At 39.9% G+C, this 23,045-nt stretch overlaps 1 protein-coding gene across 1 annotated transcript in view; it reads left to right on the forward strand.

The window, feature by feature from the left end:
- LOC124722122 (lysine-specific demethylase phf2-like) overlaps nt 1–22,609 on the forward strand; it is a 173,992-nt gene extending 151,383 nt beyond the window's left edge. Inside the window, exons 16-18 of the mRNA XM_047247327.1 lie at nt 13,367–13,581; nt 20,690–20,813; nt 22,386–22,609. Coding sequence (XP_047103283.1) covers nt 13,367–13,581; nt 20,690–20,813; nt 22,386–22,465 — 419 coding nt within the window. The 3' untranslated portion in view covers nt 22,466–22,609. The remainder of the gene's footprint in view (nt 1–13,366; nt 13,582–20,689; nt 20,814–22,385) is intronic.
- Nucleotides 22,610–23,045: the final 436 nt, after the last annotated feature.

Here is a 23,045-nt window from a genome sequence, read left to right on the forward strand (position 1 = left end):
TGAAAACTTACAAACACACTCAACAAACACACACAATGACAATCCGACACAGAAAAGAACCAGATGGTACGCCATGACATACCCACATAAACTAACACACAGAGTTGCAAACATCCTAAAGAGACAAGGCTTCAAAATAGCATATAAGCCTGGGCAAACCCTCCAATCGCACCTAAGCCAGCCAGCTACCAAGAGGGACAAATTCCAACAATCAGGAATATATAAACTTGAATGTCAAAGTTGTGATGCAGTATACATAGGCATGACATGCAGGAATTTTGAAACAAGATACAAAGAACATATCAGATGTTGGAAGTATGAAACAAACCATTCCACATTTGCAGAGCATTTAAAACACCATAACCATCATCCTACAAACATGGAACAAGAAAGGAAAATAATGAGAATAAGCAACCATGACAAACATCTTATACAAATGCAAGAAAACTTCCACATCCAGAAAGCCATAGCAGAAAACAAACATGTGATAAATGAACAAACACACATCAGCACAGGCTCCCTATTACACTTAATAAAGGAAATGATAACATAAAACAAAAAAACTCTTCCCCACACCATCTGGACACACACACACACACACACACACACACACACACACACACACGGGCGCGCGCGCGCGCGCGCGCGCGCGCGCGAATGCATACACGAACAGATCACAGATACTTCAATAATTATACTTGAAAGTTTGGCAATAACATTTGATCTTTGTCAAAAACTTTTGACACTTGGCAACAGAAACCAAAACATTGCATTGAAACAAGCGTTTAGTTCCTAGTGCTGTGGAATGTGGGGGAAAAAAAAAAAACGCAAATTGGCATTCATAAGAAGAAGAACAACACCAAAAACGCAACTGGAGCGTAATATGTAAGAAATTGTCCACACAACCTGTAAGTACAGTTCAAAACATTACTACTTAATAGGAAATACCAACCACCAAAACTGTTTATAACCTATAGGCACAGTGACAAAAATGTAAATTAAATAGCTAATATATGTACATATTCCAGGCCACTGATGATGCCTTGCAGAAAATAAAGGCGAAACGCGTATGGCACTAAAATTGTGTTTTATTCAGTTGCTGTCAGACGGTCCATAAGTAAAAATTATCAATATACTCTTTCAGCATATTGACGGCCCTATGGCGTGTATTCTACTTCGCAACTGTTGGTATGCGTAACTTACTGCAGTCCGGCTTGCACCTGGCTGTAACTTGTGCTCAGAATATTGCACAAAACGAACTCTCCCTATCCTAAATGGTGGTGCCGCTACAGAATGAAATGTAGATAAGATAGTGAAATATTATTTAAAATTGAGAGCTGAAAGACATCGCACTTCGTTCTCGAGTTATTGGGTTTGTTATCCAATAGATGGTTGTGCGTGACACGCCCATTCCTGTCCTTGTGCATCATAAATCATGGTCATAAGTATCATCATATGTCATGAACAGTTCAAGACAGCAAAATGAGTTTTTTGCAAATGATAACACGCAGTGAGGCGCATACGTTGCATGATAAATACTCGAAATTTTTTGTTCAGCTAGACATGGAAGTAACTCATCCACAGCAGTGAGGGTATGAGGGCTCAGGATGTGTTTACACACCCACAGTAGTGAAAGTGTTAGAGTGTTAGATAGTAATAAAGAAGTGAGTGACACAAATTTCTACTGAATAGTGAATCCAGGAAATGGCTGGATACAACCTCTGAGGAACCAGCAATTAGTTCCTTAGTTTCACATTAGAGGTGCTGTATCTACTGAAGCTGATACCTGATAAAATTCAGATGAATGGTTATCAATCTTTGGGGGGGGGGGGGGGGTTGATGGTTCATTACAAAATAATATTCTGCTTCTGTTGCATGTTCTACAGTTCTTGCTGTGGCAGCCGTTAAGAACCAGAATTTATATTTAAAATACAACAGATATTGAGCATGCAATATGCGATGGCTTGAGTAAGTATGTATGTATGTACTATTAGATGAATTGTGTGATGTGTTGTTGGCCACTCCGTTTTTTCCCAGTGTAACAACACTTCGTACGTATGCATGGAAATAATTTGAACCTGGTCACATTAAAAACACTGTGAATGTAAAACAGTTCAGACACTATCTGCACAGTTTCATCAACCACCACAGAACAGTATGACTGTTCAGGATCAAAAGAACAATGCATAAATGCTTCTTCATCATACTGTAGGTCTTTGCATTGAAACCTTATTTGTTTAGTAAGTTTTCTAAAACAGAATGCAATTTAGTTTGTGCCTAACCAATTGAGAAAAAACTGCATGCAGCACACAGAAAAGATCCTTTTTCTCCTGTAAAGAACAAAATGATGATTGCTTTCTAGCATGAAAGAAAATTCTTACTCATACAAATAAATCGTACGTGTAACATAACCATCATTCGCATTTCTCTGATAATAATGAGTGAGCCACCCTTCCCCCTCCCACAAAAACAAAAACCACCATTACTGAACTCAAGGAAATTAACAAGTGTCTCACTATGCTGATGAAACAAATTTGAATTGAACTGACTTTAGTTGCACAGGGCAAAATTATTTGTTCTAGGACATATTGATTCCAAATATTAAACTATAACTCACTAATCATATTTAATTACCATCATAATGTTGCAGTTACATTGAAATTGCTTTCACAAAAGATGAAATACTCTTGGCTTGAATTCACAATTGATATTACAAACACAATTAGAAAAACGGATGATCTCAATAGGAAACAATAATGGAAATTGATTTGTGCAGCTGGCCGTAACTTTACCAGCAAACAACACACACACACACACACACACACACACACACACACACACACACACACAGAGAGAGAGAGAGAGAGAGAGAGAGAGAGAGAGAGAGAGAGAGAGAGACTTTTTACTGTTTTAGGCTCAGACCACTAGCATTTGTTGGTGACAAAACGAACACTTGTGTTATTGAAAACCTATTAGACAATACTATGCTTCTCTCACTGTGGCACAACTTCAAAGCTGACCATTTCTGTATAGCTGTAGTAATGCTGCTGCCTTCAAAGCAAGCTTAATCATAGTCGAAAGAAAATCAGGTGTAATTACTGGCCTATCCTGCTCAGAGGCCTTACACGAACCCCACTGGACATTTTTGGGATGAACCAGAATGTTAGATGCGTGCCAGATTAATTCATCCCAAGACCCATTAACAAGTACTTGTTGTGCCATAGAAAAGAATCCATGGAAACAAATTGTGTCCAACCTGCTACAGTGTTTGGAATTTCATGTTCACACACACATTTATGCTTCAGGTATTCTGATGACACGCTTATCTGTAACCAGAAATGCCAAGTTTTGATAGAGAGACTGAGATAAGACACTAAATAGTTAATAGCTTTAAAAAAAAATTAAAGCCCAAAAAGCTTCTCGGTTTCAACATACATTCCATTGTTCTAGTTGTAGGTCAGTTTAGAAGCCTAACTCTTCACCAGACATAGAAAATCAGTGGCAGCATTGAATCCCTTTGTTTGCAGATTCATTTAGTATTCATCTGCAGACTAGTGCGAGTATCTCATAAGGGTACTTGCCATAAGTGTAAGGTCTTCTTTCACTCTTTCCATGACGATTAAAAGTGCAGGGAAAAAAAGTTTAACCATGTCAAGTCTTATTCTCCATATCATAATATCTGTTTCACGCAGTGAAGGTAATTGCAAAGAGACTTTGCTAGTCTATTATTGTAGAACAGTAAATGTTCTGTGTTTTTCTCAGTTTGGTGATAGTTTTGGCTGCGCACAGTACATGGCATTAGCATTAAGCTATGACATTATGTTTAAATTTAGCTTTACATGTGTGTCTAGAAGGTGTGTTTATCTTGTTCAGTTTCATTAAAAAGATCACAAGTAAAATAAAACTTTGTGGCAAGCTGTATGGAGGAATTCCTTAGAGAAAGTTGTGTACTTGGTGGATGTGAACAAAGTGCTCTATACCTATTCATATAATGATAACAAAGGCCACAGGTGACAGGTATGTTCAACTGACTTTGCATATTGCATACATGTAATGCTTAAAACTGTCTCATTGTCATTCCTTTCATCTTCAACACCTCTCATACTTGATTTCACATTGGCATTAAGTGATTAACATCTTCGTTCAGCTCCTTCCTATGGACTCCATCCGGTAGTTCCACATTATAATTAAAAACAGACAAAAATAGTTTTGTTAATAATCAGATGCAACATCCTGTGTATATTCCACATAAACACACTTTCAGCGTGATGTATACTGTTATTAACATACACATGTACAAATACATGGGCCATAGTGTGGGATTTGGGGATTTAAAACCATAGATTGTCATAGTAAGATCAAAATATCGCAAGATCATAACCATGATTTGTTGTGATAATTTTGTTTTATTACTTGTAGTTTTCAGATGTTCTGGATACCATTGTGTTGATTACATTGATGGCATTATTGTCACTGGTACCGTGTGGAAGCATCTACATCTACATACATACTCTGCAAGCCACCATGTGGTTTGTGTTAGAGGGTACCTTATACCGCTACTAGCATTCCCATTCCACTTGAAAAATGGCGCAAGGGAAAACTGACTGTCTGTGCCTCTGTATTAACCCTAATTTCAAGTCATTCTGCAGTCAGCTGCAATAGTGTTTCACAAAAAGAACATTGTCTACTGCCGGCCGCAGTGGCGGTGCGGTTCTAGGCGCTCCAGTCCGGAGCCGCACTGCTGCTACGGTTGCAGGTTCGAATCCTGCCTCGGGCATGGATGTGTGTGATGTCCTTAGGTTAGTTAGGTTTAAGTAGTTCTAAGTTCTAGGGGACTGATGACCACAGCAGTTGAGTCCCATAGTGCTCAGAGCCATTTGAACCATTTTTTGAACATTGTCTACCATTCTGGGATTTCCATTTGAGTTCATGTAGCATCTCCATAATACTTGGAATTTGATCGAACCTTCTGGTAATGAATCTAGCAGCATGCCTCAATTTCTTACAGGTCTACCTTTAGCCTGACCTGGCGAGGAACCCAAACACTACAGCAGTACTTGAGAATGGGTTGCACCAGTGTTCTGTACATGATTTCCTTTATGGATAAGCTGCACTTTCCTAAAATTCTCTCAATAAATATAAGTCAACCACTCGCTTTCCGTTCTATTGACCTTACATGCTTCATTTGTTATTGCTTTGCAACATATTACGCATAGATGACTGCTCAAAAAGTAAGCCACCAATATTGTATTTGAACATTGGAGGATTGTTTTTCCTTTTTCTAAATTTAGAGCTGGCTGCCATTCATCACACCAGATAGAAATTCTGCCTAGATCATCCTGTATCCTCCTACACTTACAGCAAGATGACACTTTCCTAAGCACTAAGCATCATCAGGAAACAGTCCCAGATTGATGTGCACCCTATCTGTAAGATCGTTTATGTACAAGGGTTGTACCAAAAGTAAGGTTCCCAATGAGCTACAGACTCAAGAGAAGGTGCTAGGCTAAATCTGACAACAGTGCCATTTGCAGTGTTTTCCCCCCTCTCGAGCCCACCTGTCCGCAATTTGTTGTGTCACTCAGTGTTGGCTTGGCAGCCGTCAGAAATGGAAGTGTTGATCGCCGCTCCCGCCAAGTGCGAGGTTCGAGCAGTACTCCGGTTTCTCCACACAAGGAAGTTACTGCCCGTGGAGATTCATTGGCAACTGACTGAGATTTATGGTAAAGAGCGCATGTCCATTCAGCACGTCCGCAAATGGTGCAAGGCTTTTGCTGAGGGTCACACGAAAGTTCATGATGAAGAATGGAGTGGAAGACTGCTGGTTTCAGATGTGATTGTCCAGAAGATCAACAGTGAGCTGCTCACAGATCGGAGGGTCACTGTCCATGAACTTGTTGAACACATTCCTGAAGCTTTCCACGGCTTAATTGAAAGAACTGTAACAGAAACCTTGGGTTATCACAAGGTGTGCGCTCGCTGAGTCCCCTGGATGCTGACTGACGGACACAAGGAGCAATGCCTTGCTTGTGCTCACAAGTTTCTTCAACAATGTGAGGGGGGAGGCAACAAGGAGAAGTTGTTGGACCCTATCATCATGGGATATGAAACGTGGATGTTTCATTACACCCCCAAAACAAAACAACAATCTCACCAGTGGGGTCACTCCAGTTCACTGCCACCAAAGAAATTCAAACAGACACAGTCGGCAGGAAAAGTTATGGCGACTGTGTTTTGGGATCGGAAGGGGGTACTCCTCATTGATTTCATGCAGCCTGGGATGACAATAAACTCAGACAGATATTGTGAAACATTGACCAAACTCCGGTGAGCAATCCAGAATTGCCAAAGAGGACGACTGATGGAGGGAGTAGTGCTTCTTCATGACAACATTCGACCCCATGTTGCTCATCAAACACAGGAGCTTCTGAAGAAATTTGGGTGGATTGTTATGCCCCATCCCCCTATGGCCCGGACTTAGCCCCCAACAATTATCACCTCTTCCCCGAGCTAAAGGAACACTTAGGTGGCAAACGCTTCAAGAGGGGTGATGAAGTCCGATCAGAGGTCACATGCTTCCTCAACGAGTTGGTGAGAGACATCTTCAACTCAGGAATATAAAAGCTGGAGCACAGTCTTCAAAAGTGTGTCAAAAAAATGGAGACTTGTGTTGAAAAATAGACAAAATTGTAAGCTCTACAATGATGCATAAATTGATAACAATAAATGATATCTTCTATTTGTAAAAAAATATGGGAACCTTACTTTTGGTACAACTCTCATATATAGAGAACAAAAGAAGTTCTATCACACTTTGCTGGGGCATAATGAACACGTGCCATCTAGGACAACATAATGGGTTCTATTACCTAAGGAGACTTAGAGCCTCTCACATATCTGGGTACCTATTCCATATTTTTGTGCCTTTATTACCAGTCTGCACTGGTAAGTGTGAGAGTAAAAGAGTATTTCATACTCTAAATACTCACCTCAGCTTTGCCCACTTATATGCAAGGCAAGTGTAGTTCTGATCACTAATGTTTCACAAAATGTCATGGATGCCATGCTGCCCCAGACAAAACTCCAACATTACAGAGAAGCCTATAGCATTAGCCTTAAAAACAGTTACTAGTACCCAAACTAACTATTCCGAAATAAAACAACAGTTAGCAACTATAGTCTACACCATGAGAAATTTTATTTTTTCCTTTATGAAATAATATTACATTTGACAATCTTCTGAACTCCACGCCTAGCAACTAGTAGATACTTGTAGCAGTAGACACCAACACGCTCGGATAACAAGTTGTCAGCTGATTCATTCCACTAAATCATTAAGAATTTGCACACTGACCACCTGGATCCCTGGGATTAAATTTCCCTTTGTTGCAGTGCGACGCACTATGATGACTTTGTTTCAAAAAAACTTCACATACTTATCCACCAAGCTTGACTAATGTATCTACATTCTAATGATCATTCTGTCTCGTTTCTTTATATGTTTGGAGTGTTCTGCATGTGCAACAGTGACGTGGTTTATTCTAAATAAAATTTTCATGATACACCAGAATTAATATTTCGTACATGTACCTCGCTGAGTTATGAGCTATTCATTTTCAGTTTGGTAGGCTATCAACTAGTCCTGTGACAGTGGTGATCCCAAAGTGATACAGCCATTGCGAGTAAACCACAATATAGTGGAGTACTACATCCGTTTTGGCCACACAATCCAGTATTATGGCTTGTTCACAAGTTTTTTTCTGCAACAGAGTAACAGCAGACTCCACAAAATTCACACTAGTTGTCAGCCAGTTATACCATCATTACGTTGCAGAAGTACAAGAAATAATAACCATGCCTTCAGAGAATCATACCAGAGGCAAGTACTTGTGCAGGAAGATATCAGGAAAGAAAGGCGTCTGGGTACCTCTGATATCTGCGCAGCAGTGTTGGTGCATATACCATACCAGATGCACTGTTGTGCACACCATGGAGCAGCTGGCTGCCAGCTCAAGTAAAGGCCATTATACAATCACAGACATAGGTATCACCAGACATTGTAGGAGACCTGTCGGATAGAATCCAGGACATGAGTGTGCCATCCACAAACAGTTCGACAGTGTTGGAATGCAGCAGCACATCAATGAATGAGATTGAAGCTCTGAGCAAACAAGTCATTGAGCTACTTTCTGACTGAAACACTAGAAGACACTTTCAAAGTAGGTTCAGAAGTCACCCCTCTAAGAACTCTTCAGTAGCGGGCGGCATGAAATTTGTTGGTATCATTGAAAGGTCAGAGACCAGGCACAGAAATGCCATTCACCCTGAGCTTCCCCAAACAGCAACGGCAATCAAAAGTAGGTGCACCTGATCGACAGTCACCATCCCTGCACCTTTTCGTAACTGATACGGAGACAGGACAGAAGTTTTCTGTGGCCACGGGATCTGATTTATTTATTTTTCCATGGAATCTATTGTAGATATCGGCCGCAGACATTCTGCCTCTCTGCAGCTGATAACATGTCCGTAGCGACCTAGGCACACAGAACTGGATTTAGAATTACACCATGCCTTCACTTGGAACTTTACTGTAGCAGATATGACAGAACTCATAATCTGAGCTGACTTTCTTGTACATTATTGTCTACTGCTGGACATTGCCAATACATCTCGTCGGCAGTATCACAGGCCTGTTGGAGCAATTCCCAGGTATCACGTGACCCCCAGGTGCTCAGATAAAGTTAAGTCACAGCATTGTGCACTACATTAACACCAATGCAGGCCCACAACTTCATGTAAGCCAAGACACCTAGCTCCAGATCTTTACACTACTGCCAAAACAAATTTCAATGCAGTGTTGAAGGAAGGCAATCATACGCTCCTCCAGTAGCGCTGGTCATTGCCTTTGTACTTGGTGCCAATAGAAAGTGGCACATGGCACCCATGCGGAGATTTCCACATCCCGTAACACTAGAACAATATCAGATCACCATCCTGTGCCAGTATTAAGAGACTACAATTACACATTACGTGGTGCAACTGTATTTAGTGTGCTAGACTGTGGTAAGGTGTACACACAATTCCTGTGGCTGAAGAGGACATACCGAAGACGGCTATTAGTACACAGTTTGGCCTTTTTGAGAGACAGTTTATGACATTCAGTTTACGAAATGCTGCGTAGACTTAGCAGAGGTTTATAGATTCAGTATTACAAGGTTTGTTATATTGCTTCATGTATCTTATCAAAATTCTTGTTCTTTCGGCCGCAGCAAGGTTGTGTCAATTACTGCCAAGTATGTTTTTGGGCAACCAGAAATCACCGTTTTAGGCCATATGATCTCATCAGCAGGATTGTTATCACTTCAGAAAAAATAGAAGCAATATTGAAGATTCCATGGCTGGAAACACCAAAAGAATTAGGCCGCTTTCTGGGAATCCTCAGTATTTGCCAGTGTCCTGTACCCTATTCACCAGAGGTTCAAGAACCCCTAACTGCACCATTGTCTGGCCCTAAAGTTAAGGGGAAAATTCCAGTACTGTGGACAGATGCTATGAGCATTGCTTTTGAGATAGCCAAGCAAAGTATAGTGAGTGCAGCACTCCTTGCACATCCCACATTACAAGCACCTCTTGCACTGGTGGTGGATAAAAGTCAAACCACGATTGACACAGCATTACAACAACACAGAGATGATGTGTGGCAGCCACTCGCATTTTGGTCGGAGAAGCTCTCTCTGCCACAACAAAAACAGTGTGTATACTATCACAAACAACTTGTGGTTTACGAATCTATTAAATACTTTCGTATGTTGTAGGAGGAGAGTGAGTTTGCAGTTTACACAGGTTGCAAACCACTCATCTATGCCTTCATACAGAACAATGATAAATTCTCATCATGACAGTACAATCAACTGGAATTTATTGTTCATTTTTGCCCCGATGTATGCCACATATCAAGAACTGACAACATAGTAGTTGACTGCCTATCCTGTGTAAACACTATAATGGATGCAGTGGATTTTACTCAGCTTGCCAAAGCACAAGAGTAGGACCAGGAGCTACAGGATCTGCTTAAACACACTTTCTCCAACCTTCGGCTGAAACTGATTGACGTTCCTGCCGTGAAGTTTCAAATGGCATATCTTGTTCATTTATATCTTCCTCAGTCCATAAACATGCTTCCAAGAGCCTGAAAATCTTATGTCATTCAGGTGTTACATCAATAGTGAAACTGACTGTTAAACATTTTATGTGGCCCAGTGTGCAGAAAGGTTTTAGAACCTGGACTCGTGCATGGGTTCAATGTCAGCAAAACAAAGTATTTTGCCATGTACTTGCATCTGTGTGATATTTCCCAGACACAGTTGCAAGATTTGCACATGTACAAATTGATGTTGTAGGACCATTAGCGCCCTCAAAAGGCCAATGAAATCTGTTAAAAGCAATCAACTGCTTTACGAACTGGTTGGAAGCCATACAACTAAACAATATTTCAGCGAAAACAGCCACTGTCTTTAACCGGATTACAAGCTGTCACCCAGTAAGTAAATGGAATGATTGAATGCTGGCACTGGTCATTAAAAGCTGCATTAATGTGTCATAAGTCAAATTGGACAACAGCCTTACCATTGGTCCTGCTCAGTCTACATAATGCTTGCAAACTTGATGTGGAATCCTCAATGCCTGAGCTAATTTATGGAGAGGTACTATAGCTCCCTGGCAAATTCATTGATCCCTGCGCGGTCTTGATGCAGGGCACAAATCAAATCCAGCATCAAGGCATGGAACATCATAAATGTTTGTGCACCACAAATTACAGATTTGCACACATGTGATGTTACACAGGGATAGAACGAAACCGGCACTGACACCTCTATACACAGGCCGTCATCATGCCATTGGCAGACGTGAAGAAAAAATAGACATTTCAGTTAACAGCAAACCCAGTACTGTCTCCATCGACTGGGTAAGCCATCCTTTCTGTTGCCAGAATTGCAACAAAAAGCATGCACAACGCAACCAGCCACAATCTGCACCTCTAGTACAGCAACCTCCACTGGAAGCAGAAGATAAACTACAGTGCCGAACGCATTCTAGACCATGCGCACACTTCCTGGTGCGATTCGTGGGGGACATTCCACTCTCCCTGAGGGCTTGATGTAGCAACAGATGTCAATAACCTCCAATAGCAAGTCAACAGCTGACTTATTGGGCTAAGCTGTCAAAAACCTTTGTGCGCTGGCTACCAGTAGCGCTGTGATTAAATTTGTCTTTGCTGCAGTGCGACACTCTGACACTTTTGTTCTGAAAAAACTTCTTGCAGCTACCGATCAAGCTTGACTGATATAACTACCTTGTGACAATCATTCTGTCTTGTTTCATTGTGTGTCTGCATTGTTCTGCGACAGTGACCTAAATAAAATGTTGTTCATGATACACCAGAATTAATATTATGTGTCTGTATCTGGCTGAGTTACGAGCACTTAATATTCAGTTGGGAAGGCTATCAACTAATCTTGCGACATGCTTTTTGAAATCATGTTGTATCTTAAACAAAAGATAGTGGCTCAAAAATATTCATTTATTTAATGTTTGGACATCTTTATAACACCATGCATGTAAAATCGTTTGGATGTTAAGTAAATATCATTTTTGTGCTGTTGTGAAGTATTTAAGAAAACATTTCAAAAGAAATTCCACTTACTTGTCGATCATAATCTGCTTTTAGCCTAATTCAGACCATGGTTTTAACTGCCTGAAAAATGTCACACAGACTCCAGTGTTGTGTGACTTTTCTGAGGAACTGCAACTACAACTATAAACTTGAGTATAGATTAACAAGTCAACAAGCCCATGCTGAAGCACTATTGCCCCTATCAAGATTACTGTTTAAAAATGGGAAGGGCATGTGATTACAGGATGACTCCAGCGTGTAGATCAGTCTCACAGGATTCTCCATCACATCACCTATAGTTGCACATGCAACAGCAGAAGACTCTGGACCTTATCTCTGATGATGCAACATGGCTTGTTACTGTGAATGACGTGACCAGCCTTGGTATACACTTATCAAATAACTTCCCCCACAGCTACAGAGCTACTGAATATCTTCACTATTGTGGAGACTGCAAGAAACATTGTGTCTCACAATGGTCCTAAGTTCACTGGATGCATATTCACAACCTTTTACCAGAAGAATGACTTAGAACACATTATCATCCCACCTTCTCAGTTACCTTGGAGCAGAGAACCTGAAAGGTATGTCAGAACTTTAAAAAAGCAAAAGACTAGTCCTAGGCAACACTGACACTGAAGATGCTCTCACAACATTGCTAGGCATAGACAGGTCCAATCTCTTCCGCAGCCACTATACACCAGAGCTGCTATGTGGCTTTTGGCACCAGATCTTGCTAGCACAATAAGTGAAAATTAAAAGATAAGTGATTGTACATATTCTTAACCAGTTGTGCTTTATATACAAATGAAAAAGTAACTGTATCATGGGGATATGATCTCCATTTCAGAAAAAACTTATTATTATAATTTCTGTGTATTATGCAGCCTGATGTAAGCATTTGAATTTGAAGCTAGTTAGGCAGCTTGTGTTTCAGATTGATTGCTTTTTTTTTTTCTTTTAAAGCAAAGTGGATTCAATTCCAAATCTTACAATCTCGAAATATCTTGGATGATGAGTGGGAATCGAACTGGAGATCACCATGTCTGATGCCAATGACAATAGCCAGTAGACAATTGAGATGGTCTCTATTTTAGATGCTTACGAAATTACTGTACCGAGCGAGGTGGCGCAGTGGTTAGACACTGGACTCGCATTCGGGAGGACGACGGTTCAATCCCGCGTCCGGCCATCCTGATTTAGGTTTTCCGTGATTTCCCTAAATCACTCCAGGCAAATGCCGGGATGGTTCCTCTGAAAGGGCACGGCCGACTTCCTTCCCCATCCTTCCCTAATCCGATGAGACCGATGACCACGCTGTCTGGTCTCCTTCCCCAAAACAACCAACCAACCAAATTACTGTAGTGTGAATGTTAAGTTTTTATGTGATGTCTAAGTAAGTCTGTACACTATTTATTGGTGGGGATTTTGTGATGTTGAGTGGTCCTTTATAGAAATTGTTTACATTAAGTTTTGTTGTTTCAACCACATTTACATTAAGCTGTAAACACAGTTTCTTGTAGCTGACCCGTATATTAGTGATCATTGTAAAAAATAATTTTAATATGATGCTCCCCTTGGTTTGGAGTTTTCTGTATTTGATTTTGTTTTGTATAAGTTCATTTTGAATGTTAGTCATTTTCTGTCTTTCAAGACCAATTGCTGTATTAAGACAAATTTTTTATTTTACAGTTTACCCAGCAATTGACACGTCTGATGACGAAGATAATACTTTCAAATCGAGAGGAAAACGAAATATGGATGAATCATGGTCTCCTAGGGCAAGATTAGGCCCATTGCTTCCAAAGACAGATAGGCCTTTGAGAGAAGGGACAAAGAAACAGTGTGTTGAAAAAGTTCTTGAGGCCGCAGCTGCCAAGCGGGCAGTTGTACCAGTGAGTGAAATTGTACGCTTGCAAGTATAATTCTGAAACTTGTACATCCCGTAGAATATTTTGTATAAAATAAGACATTATTATTATTATTATTATTATTATTATTATTGTTATTTTATTTGTTATTTATACTTGGTCCATGCTGTGAAAATTTTTTAGTGTTCCAACCACTTCTTATTCACTTTTTGATAACTCTCCACAGTGCAAAATCTTAAATGAAAGTGTCAGATACATGGACAGGGTTTGGTCAAAGGGAAAAAAGAAAACTGAAATAAAATCTGCACTTGCAGACAGTATGTAAAGTTAATGTTACTTAATGGGGGGAAAGAAATGCCCCCCCCCCCCCCCCACACACACACACACACACACACACACACACACACACACACACACACTAACTCTCTTCAGTTTCTAGTTGATGGTGAAGGTCTACATTTCTCTGCTTCAGTTAATGTAGATGTAAAACAAGCAAACTGATGGAAAGAGTAGACCAAATGACAATCACAAGAGCAAGCAAATGATGATTTTTCAGTCCGTTAAGGATTTCAACAGAGATGACGAGCTTCATGATGGGTGCAGTGGGACACGTGTGTGCTATTTGAGGGATGAATTCCAAGATGATATGGTCCTTATGTGTGATCCTGAGCAATACTGTATTTAAGGAAGAAATAAGGGGATCATTCAGTTTCTGGTGTCTTTAAAAAGTGTCCATTCTGAAACAGAATATCATATTGGACTGTAAGAATTGCCAGTGATATAAAAATTTTATGTCACAGGATTAGAATAACACCTTGAAAGAAATTTATTCAGCCAGTTTTGATTCCTGTCAACATTGTCATACCACCACTATGATATTGCGATGTTTCTTTTTAGAATGAGTCTTTCCAAATTTTTCATGCTCTCCATATGTGAACACATTGGTTCTCAGGAATGGGAATAAATTGTAACTCATCAGAGAAGGAAATTTCTCCACTGAAATGTCTCCATTTGGTGTATTACCCACATTCCCATCATTATTCAATGTTCCACTATGTGACATGTTTGGATACTGTGTGTTGAGCTGTTCATGGGGGACACACCACTGGCACATATGCAGAGATGCCAATGTCAGAGATGGGTGTGGACAGTTTTCATTGATATAGTGTGTCCTGCAACTGTTTTCAGGATTTTTCTGCAGTGGAGCTTGTAATGAAATTTTGCTGCTCATCTTGTGGTTGCATTCTCAGTCATTGAGAGATGAATGAACCCAAAGATTTTCTGTCTCTATGACATCTAATTTCATTTGGCAAAGATAGTTTAAACACTTAGAGAGTAATAACTCTTAATAGTTGTTCATTAATATACACCGTATGATCAAAAGTATCTGGACACATATTAGTGGACATCAATATGAGGTATGTCCACCCTTCACCTTTATGACAGCTTGAACCCATGATGGGGACACATTAAGTGAGGTGTCTGAATGTCTGGGGAGGAAAGGCAGCCTATTCTTCCACAAGAGCTGAAACCAGAGAAGGTAGTGATGTTGGAAGCTCTGTGGTCTGGAGAAAAGTCAGTGTTATAACTAATTCCAAATGTCTTCAGTTGGAGTTAGGTCGGGATTCTGGACAGTCCAGTCCATTTAAAGAGTGTTGTTGTTCATAATACATTGCCTCACAAATGGTGCTCTATGATAGGGTAAATTGTCAGTTTGTATTCCGTAAAAATGTTGGAACACGCGAGGCTATACTGACCCTATGACTTATCTTAGAAGATAGATTAATGAAAGACAAACCTATGCTTTTAGCATTTGTGGACTTGGAGAAAGCTTTTGACAACATTGACTGGAATACTCTCTTTCAAATTCTGAAGGTGGCAAGGGTTAAATACTGGGAGTGAAAGGCTGTTTACAATTTGTACAGAAACCAGATGATAATTACAAGAGTCGAGGGCATGAAAGGGAAGCGGTGGTTGGGAAGGGAGTGAGACAGGATTGTGGCTTACCCTGATGTTACCCAATCTGTATATTGAGCAAGCAGTAAAGGGAACAAAAGAGAAATTTTAAGTAGGAATTAAAATCTGTGGAGAAGAAATAAAAACTTTGAGGTTTGCCGATGACATTGTAATTTTGTCAGAGACAGCAAAGGACCTGGAAGAGCTGTTGAACAGAATGGACGGTGTCTTCAAAGGAGGATATAAGATGAACATCAACAAAAGCAAAACAAGGATAATGGAATGTAATCGAATTAAATCAGCTGATGCAGAGGGAATTAAATTAGGAAATGAGACACTTAAAGTAGTAGATGAGTTTTGCTATTTGGGGAGCAAAATAACTGATGATGGCCAAAGTAGATTGGATATAAAATGTAGACTTACAATGGCAAGGAAAGTATTTCTGAAGAAGAGAAATTTGTTAAGATTGGGTAAAGATTTAAGTATCAGGAAGTTTTTTTCTGAAAGTATTTGTATGGAGTGTAAACATGGACAGTAAATAGTATAGACGAGAAGGGAATAGAGACTTTTGAAATGTGGTGCTACAGGAGAATGCTGAAGATTAGATGGGTAGATCACATAACTAATGAGGAGGTCCTGAATAGAATTGGGGAGAATCGGAATTTGTGGCACAACCTGACTAAAAGACGGTATCGGTTGGTAGGACACATTGTGAGGCATTAAGGGATCACCAATTTAGTATTGGAGGGAAGCAAGGAGGGTAAAAATCATAGAGGGAGACAAAGAGATGAATACACAGTCATCACCTCTGAGCTGTTACTCTAATTTATGCAGTACATAATGCTGTAAAATGTGTTCACATCCTTAGCATTTTCTTAAGCACAATAAGGAGACCATACCCTAACCACGAGAAACACCCCCATACCGTAACACTACCTCCTCTGTACTTCACTGTCGGCACTATACTTGATGGCAGATAACGATCTCCAAGCATCTGCCAAACCCAAAGCCCTCCATCAGGTTACCCCAGGATATAATGCGATTCATTGCTACAAATCCCTTGTTTCCAGTCATTCACTGTCCAGTGACATTGCTCTTTACACCACCTGAAGCAGCACTAAGCATTGATTACAGAAATGTGTGGCTTATTAGGAGCTGCTCAATCATTGTACCCCATTCTTTTCATCTCCCTGTGCACAGTCATTGTGCTAGCTGGATTGGTGGCAGCCCTTTGAAACTCACGAGTAATTATTTCTGCTGATTGCATGCAACTTTTATCAACCATCCTCCACAATGCCGGATGGTTCTATCGTGTTTCCATTTCAGACTCACAACACTAACAGTCAACTAGGTGGGCAGATTTAAAATGGTCGAAATATCCTCCATGTGTTTGTTATTCAGGTGGCATTCAATGACTAGTCCATGTTCGAAGTCACTGAGCTTTCCTCACTGATCCATTTTGCTGTTACTGCTTCTCTACTGACAACACAGTACTGTCCGCCTCCTTTTATGCTGGCGGGTCCACTTTTCATGGTATCTTCTTCTTCTCTTCCCCCCCCCCCATCGGTCTACTGATTGGTTTGATGCGGCCCGCCACGAATTCCTTTCCTGTGCTAACCTCTTCATCTCAGAGTAGCACTTGCAACTTACGTCCTCAATTATTTGCTTTACGTATTCCAATCTCTGTCTTCCTCTACAGTTTTTGCCCTCTACAGCTCCCTCTAGTACCATGGAAGTCATTCCCTCATGTCTTAGCAGATGTCCTATCATCCTGTCCCTTCTCCTTATCAGTGTTTTCCACATATTCCTTTCCTATCCGATTCTGCGTAGAACCTCCTCATTCCTTACCTTATCAGTCCACCTAATTTTCAGCATTCGTCTATAGCACCACATCTCAAATGCTTTGATTCTGTTCTGTTCCGGTTTTCCCATAGTCCATGTTTCACTACCATACAATGCTGTACTCCAGACGTACATCCTCAGAAATTTCTTTCTCAAATTAAGGCCGGTATTTGATATTAGTAGACTTCTCTTGACCAGAAATGCCTTTTTTGCCATAGCGAGTCTGCTTTTGATGTCCTCCTTGCTCTGTCCGTCATTGGTTATTTTACTGCCTAGGTAGCAGAATTCCTTAACTTCATTGACTTCCTGACCATCAATCCTGATGTTAAGTTTCTCGCTGTTCTCATTTCTACTACTTCTCATTACCTTCATCTTTCTCCGATTTACTCTCAAACCATACTGTGTACTCATTAGACTGTTCATTCCGTTCAGAAGATCATTTAATTCTTCTTCACTTTCACTCAGGATAGCAATGTCATCAGCGAATCGTATCATTGATATCCTTTCACCTTGTATTTTAATTCCGCTCCTGAACCTTTCTTTTATTTCCATCATTGCTTCCTCGATGTACAGATTGAAGAGTAGGGGCGAAAGGCTACAGCCTTGTCTTACACCCTTCTTAATACGAGCACTTCGTTCTTGATCGTCCACTCTTATTATTCCCTCTTGGTCGTTGTACATATTGTATATGACCCTCTCTCCCTATAGCTTACCCTACTTTTTTCAGAATCTCGAACAACTTGCACCATTTTATATTGTCGAACGCTTTTTCCAGGTCGACAAATCCTATGAAAGTGTCTTGATTTTTCTTTAACCTTGCTTCCATTATTAGCCGTAACATCAGAATTGCTTCTCTCGTCCCTTTACTTTTCCTAAAGCCAAACTGATCGTCACCTAGCGCATTCTCAATTTTCTTTTCCATTCTTCTGTATATTATTCTTGTAAGCAACTTCGATGCATGAGCTGTTAAGCTGATTGTGCGATAATTCTCGCACTTGTCAGCTCTTGCCGTCTTCGGAATTGTGTGGATGATGCTTTTCCGAAAGTCAGGTCGCCAGACTCATATATTCTACACACCAACATGAATAGTCATTTTGTTGCCACTTCCCCCAATGATTTTAGAAATTCTGATGGAATGTTATCTATCCCTTCTGCCTTATTTGACCGTAAGTCCTCCAAAGCTCTTTTAAATTCCGATTCTAATACTGGATTCCCTATCTCTTCTAAATCGACGCCTGTTTCTTCCTCTATCACATCAGACAAATCTTCACCCTCATAGAGGCTTTCAATGTATTCTTTCCACCTATCTGCTCTCTCCTCTGCATTTAACAGTGGAATTCCCGTTGCACTCTTAATGTTACCACCGTTGCTTTTAATGTCACCAAAGGTTATTTTGACTTTCCTGTATGCTGAGTCTGTCCTTCCGACAATCATATCTTTTTCGATGTCTTCACATTTTTCCTGCAGCCATTTCGTCTTAGCTTCCCTGCACTTCCTATTTATTTCATTCCTCAGCGACTTGTATTTCTGTATTCCTGATTTTCCCGGAACATGTTTGTACTTCCTCCTTTCATCAATCAACTGAAGTATTTCTTTTGTTACCCATGGTTTCTTCGCAGCTACCTTCTTTGTACCTATGTTTTCCTTCCCAACTTCTGTGATGGCCCTTTTTAGAGATGTCCATTCCTCTTCAACTGTACTGCCTACTGCGCTATTCCTTATTGCTGTATCTACAGCGTTAGAGAACTTCAAATGTATCTCGTCATTCCTTAGTACTTCCATATCCCACGTCTTTGCGTATTGATTCTTCCTGACTAATGTCTTGAACTTCAGCCTACTCTTCATCACTACTATATTGTGATCTGAGTCTATATCTGCTCCTGGGTACGCCTTACAATCCAGTATCTGATTTCGAAATCTCTGTCTGACCATGATGTAATCTAATTGAAATCTTCCCGTATCTCCCGGCCTTTTCCAAGTATACCTCCTCCTCTTGTAATTCTTGAACAGGGTATTCGCTATTACTAGCTGAAACTTGTTACAGAACTCAATTAGTCTTTCTCCTCTTTCATTCCTTGTCCCAAGCCCATATTCTCCTGTAACCTTTTCTTCTACTCCTTCCCCTACAACTGCATTCCAGTCGCCCATGACTATTAGATTTTCGTCCCCCTTTACATACTGCATTACCCTTTCAATATCCTCATACACTTTCTCTATCTGTTCATCTTCAGCTTGCGACGTCGGCATGTATACCTGAACTATCGTTGTCGGTGTTGGTCTGCTGTCGATTCTGTTAGAACAACCCGGTCACTGAACTGTTCACAGTAACACACCCTCTGCCCTACCTTCCTATTCATAACAAATCCTACACCTGTTATACCATTTTCTGCTGCTGTTGATATTACCCGATACTCATCTGACCAGAAATCCTTGTCTTCCTTCCACTTCACTTCACTGACCCCTACTATATCTAGACTGAGCCTTTGCATTTCCCTTTTCAGATTTTCTAGTTTTCCTACCACGTTCAAGCTTCTGACATTCCACGCCCCGACTCGTAGAACATTATCCTTTCGTTGATTATTCAATCTTTTTCTCATGGTAACCTCCCCCTTGGCAGTCCCCTCCCGGAGATCCGAATGGGGGACTATTCCGGAATCTTTTGCCAATGGAGAGATCATCATGACACTTCTTCAATTACAGGCCACATGTCCTGTGGATACACGTTACATATCTTTAATGCAGTGGTTTCCATTGCCTTCTGCATCCTCATGTCGTTGATCATTGCTGATTCTTCCGCCTTTAGGGGCAATTTCCCACCCCTAGGACAAGAGAGTGCCCTGAACCTCTATCCGCTCCTCCGCCCTCTTTGACAAGGCCGTTGGCAGAATGAGGCTGACTTCTTATGCCGGAAGTCTTTGGCCGCCAATGCTGATTATTTATCAAAATTTACGCAGTGGCAGGGATCGAACCTGGGACCAAAGACGTTTTGATTATGTATCAAAGGCGCTACCCCTAGACCACGGGTACCTCATGGTATCTAGTGGTCAGTTATGCATTAGATAGAGGTGTTGGATACTTTTGATCACATAGTGTATTAAATCATAGAATACTTTCTGCTGAACTTGTAGTATTTTCATTTTACTAGTGATTATCTACTACAGATGGGGTACTATTTTACAATCACAGACATTACTACTCTGTAAAGAGAATACTAATTCGAAATTATTGATGAGTGTGCTGCAAAAAATAAATAGATAAAAATATAGAAATAATGAATATCACTAGACCTGTAAGCCTTTATTGTTAATATTGTAACTATTCTTAAGGGATGATTTCTGCTCCATAGCCTCCGAAGAGACCATACAATAAGAAAAAAGTGAAGTACAGTGCTGCGTTATCTCAGCAGCCAACGAGTACAGTGTCAGCATTGGGGATGTTCCCATCCGCAAGGAATGGTGATATTCAAAAATGTAGGTGTAATTTTTTCTTCTAAGAAACTGTTCATAGCATTTATACTGTTGTGTTGGTATCATACTTTCATACCCACCTTCATATCGTCTTACCACAACTGTCTTTCACCACATCTGCCTCTGCCGCTCACCCCTCCCCAATGTTTATTCTTGAGCCAGTGTTTCTCCATCCCCTGTCATCCCATCCTCTGATCGTCTGTCCCCCACTACCACCACCAATACTGCATTTGTTCCCCACTCTTCATAACTCAGAGATAGAAACGAGAGAGAGAGAGAGAGAGAGAGAGAGAGAGAGAGAGAGAGAGAGAGAGAGGAGTAGATAAAATCTCATTCCACATACTTTACGTACAAAAAAACTGGTCTTTGTGGAATATTTCAAAATCTGTTTTTTGTTTCTTTTGTTTTTCACTTATTTTGTCCTACATAGTTTTTTTGTGCAAACAAGATTTTGCTGATTTGTATCTTCGACAACAAGGTCGTTAGAGTTTTAATGAACCTATGACTTTGATATTGTACTTTTCCCCTTGAGTTAAGTTAGGTGGTTGTTTTTAAAAATATGTGATTAAAATTTTTATCAAAACAGTTACTTGTCATTTTTTATGAAAATATGACACATACAGTTGTGTGTGATGAGATATTGAAATTCTCTATGATTTTCTCACATTATTAGTGAGTGACACATTCTACATGCAGTACATTTCAACAACATTTTTAGCACAGTGGATGTCAATGTGTTTCAGTTTATTGTCCACTACTGAATGCTGCATGGCTGTCTTTCATGAGAACTAGAGGTCTGTCTGAGAACAACTGCATTATTGTGTAGTTTGAAACTTTTTTCTGGTTAAAACAAAGCAAAAATGCTAATTGTATTTAGTTTCTTAAGCATTCTAATGTGGAAGGAAAACAATAATGTGTAAAGAGAAACATTGTATAAATATATTTTCAGTTTAATTTGTGAGTAAATGAAATCCTTCGATAGCATTGTTACAGAAAAGAGTCAATCCCTTCACTTCTTTGTAAAAACAAAATGGAGGGAGGTAGTGGTTAAGGCTCACATTCAAGAAAATCTGGTCCTGAAGATTTAGCTTTTCTGTTGTTTCACAAAATGAGCTAAGGTGAATGTCAGGACACTGTGATTTCTTCCATCATCGATGCCCTACCTGAAATTGCACACATCTCTAATTTTAAAACCTGATCCTCTTTTCTTTCTTTTATAGAAACAAGACAAAGTCCATTAAAGCGTATGAGCAGATTTCTAATGCCCATAAAGTAGTATTATGTTGAAATTAATGATCCTTAAATGGCCTATACTTGACTGAACTTCAGAACAGATACAGACAGTCCACAGTGAAATATGAACAACTGCCTAAAATATTTCATGTATTTTAAACATTTTATTTGTCTGTTACTAGTAAAGAAGGAACTTTGTTCTCACTTTATTGGAATAAAAGTACTTAATCCATGATTACATTGGAATCTTTTATGATAGAGAAACATTTCCTTAATTTATCAGAATATGTACTATCCAGTGAAATCCGCCAGTGGCATTATGTATTTTCTTTCTTGTTTTAGATCGAAAGCCGAAAAAAGGAATGGCAACAGTAAAGCAACGCCTTGGAAAAATTTTAAAAATACATAGATTAAAATTTTGATGATAAGTTCCTTCAGTGATTGCATGTGTGTGTGGCAAGGAGCTTACAAACTCACTCAAGGTTCAAATGGTCATCTGTTCTCTTGTGCGACTGGATGCGTGCAGAAAGTTAGAAAATACTTTGTTATGGTTTATTACTGTGACTTCAAAAATCAGTGTTCACCATACACCAAAATATGCTTGGTTGGGTGATGAATGAGAGTGATAGTTATTATTTATACTTTATAATTTAACTGACTGTACACTTTCTTTCATTCTTCCCCCCCCCCCCCCCCCCCCACACACACACACACACACACACACACAAAATGTCTTTTTTTTCTTCCAAGCATCATGTATGTGTACATGTATGTATATATATTTACGGTGTCCTGTCATGTTCTGACTTGTTATTTATTTACTTTGTATAAAATTATGTGTACTACGTTACTACATCTGTTGTCCTGTTTTATATATGTTTTTGTCTATGATTCTCACATGGCTATGGAATGGCTTGGCAACTATCAAATTTTATGCTAGTCCTCCAGTTGCTTGAAATGATTAATAAACCATTTCTGAGTGGCTTCAATTTGAACACAAAT

This window comes from Schistocerca piceifrons, chromosome X (assembly GCF_021461385.2).
Source record: "Schistocerca piceifrons isolate TAMUIC-IGC-003096 chromosome X, iqSchPice1.1, whole genome shotgun sequence".
Taxonomy (NCBI): Eukaryota; Metazoa; Arthropoda; class Insecta; order Orthoptera; family Acrididae; genus Schistocerca; species Schistocerca piceifrons.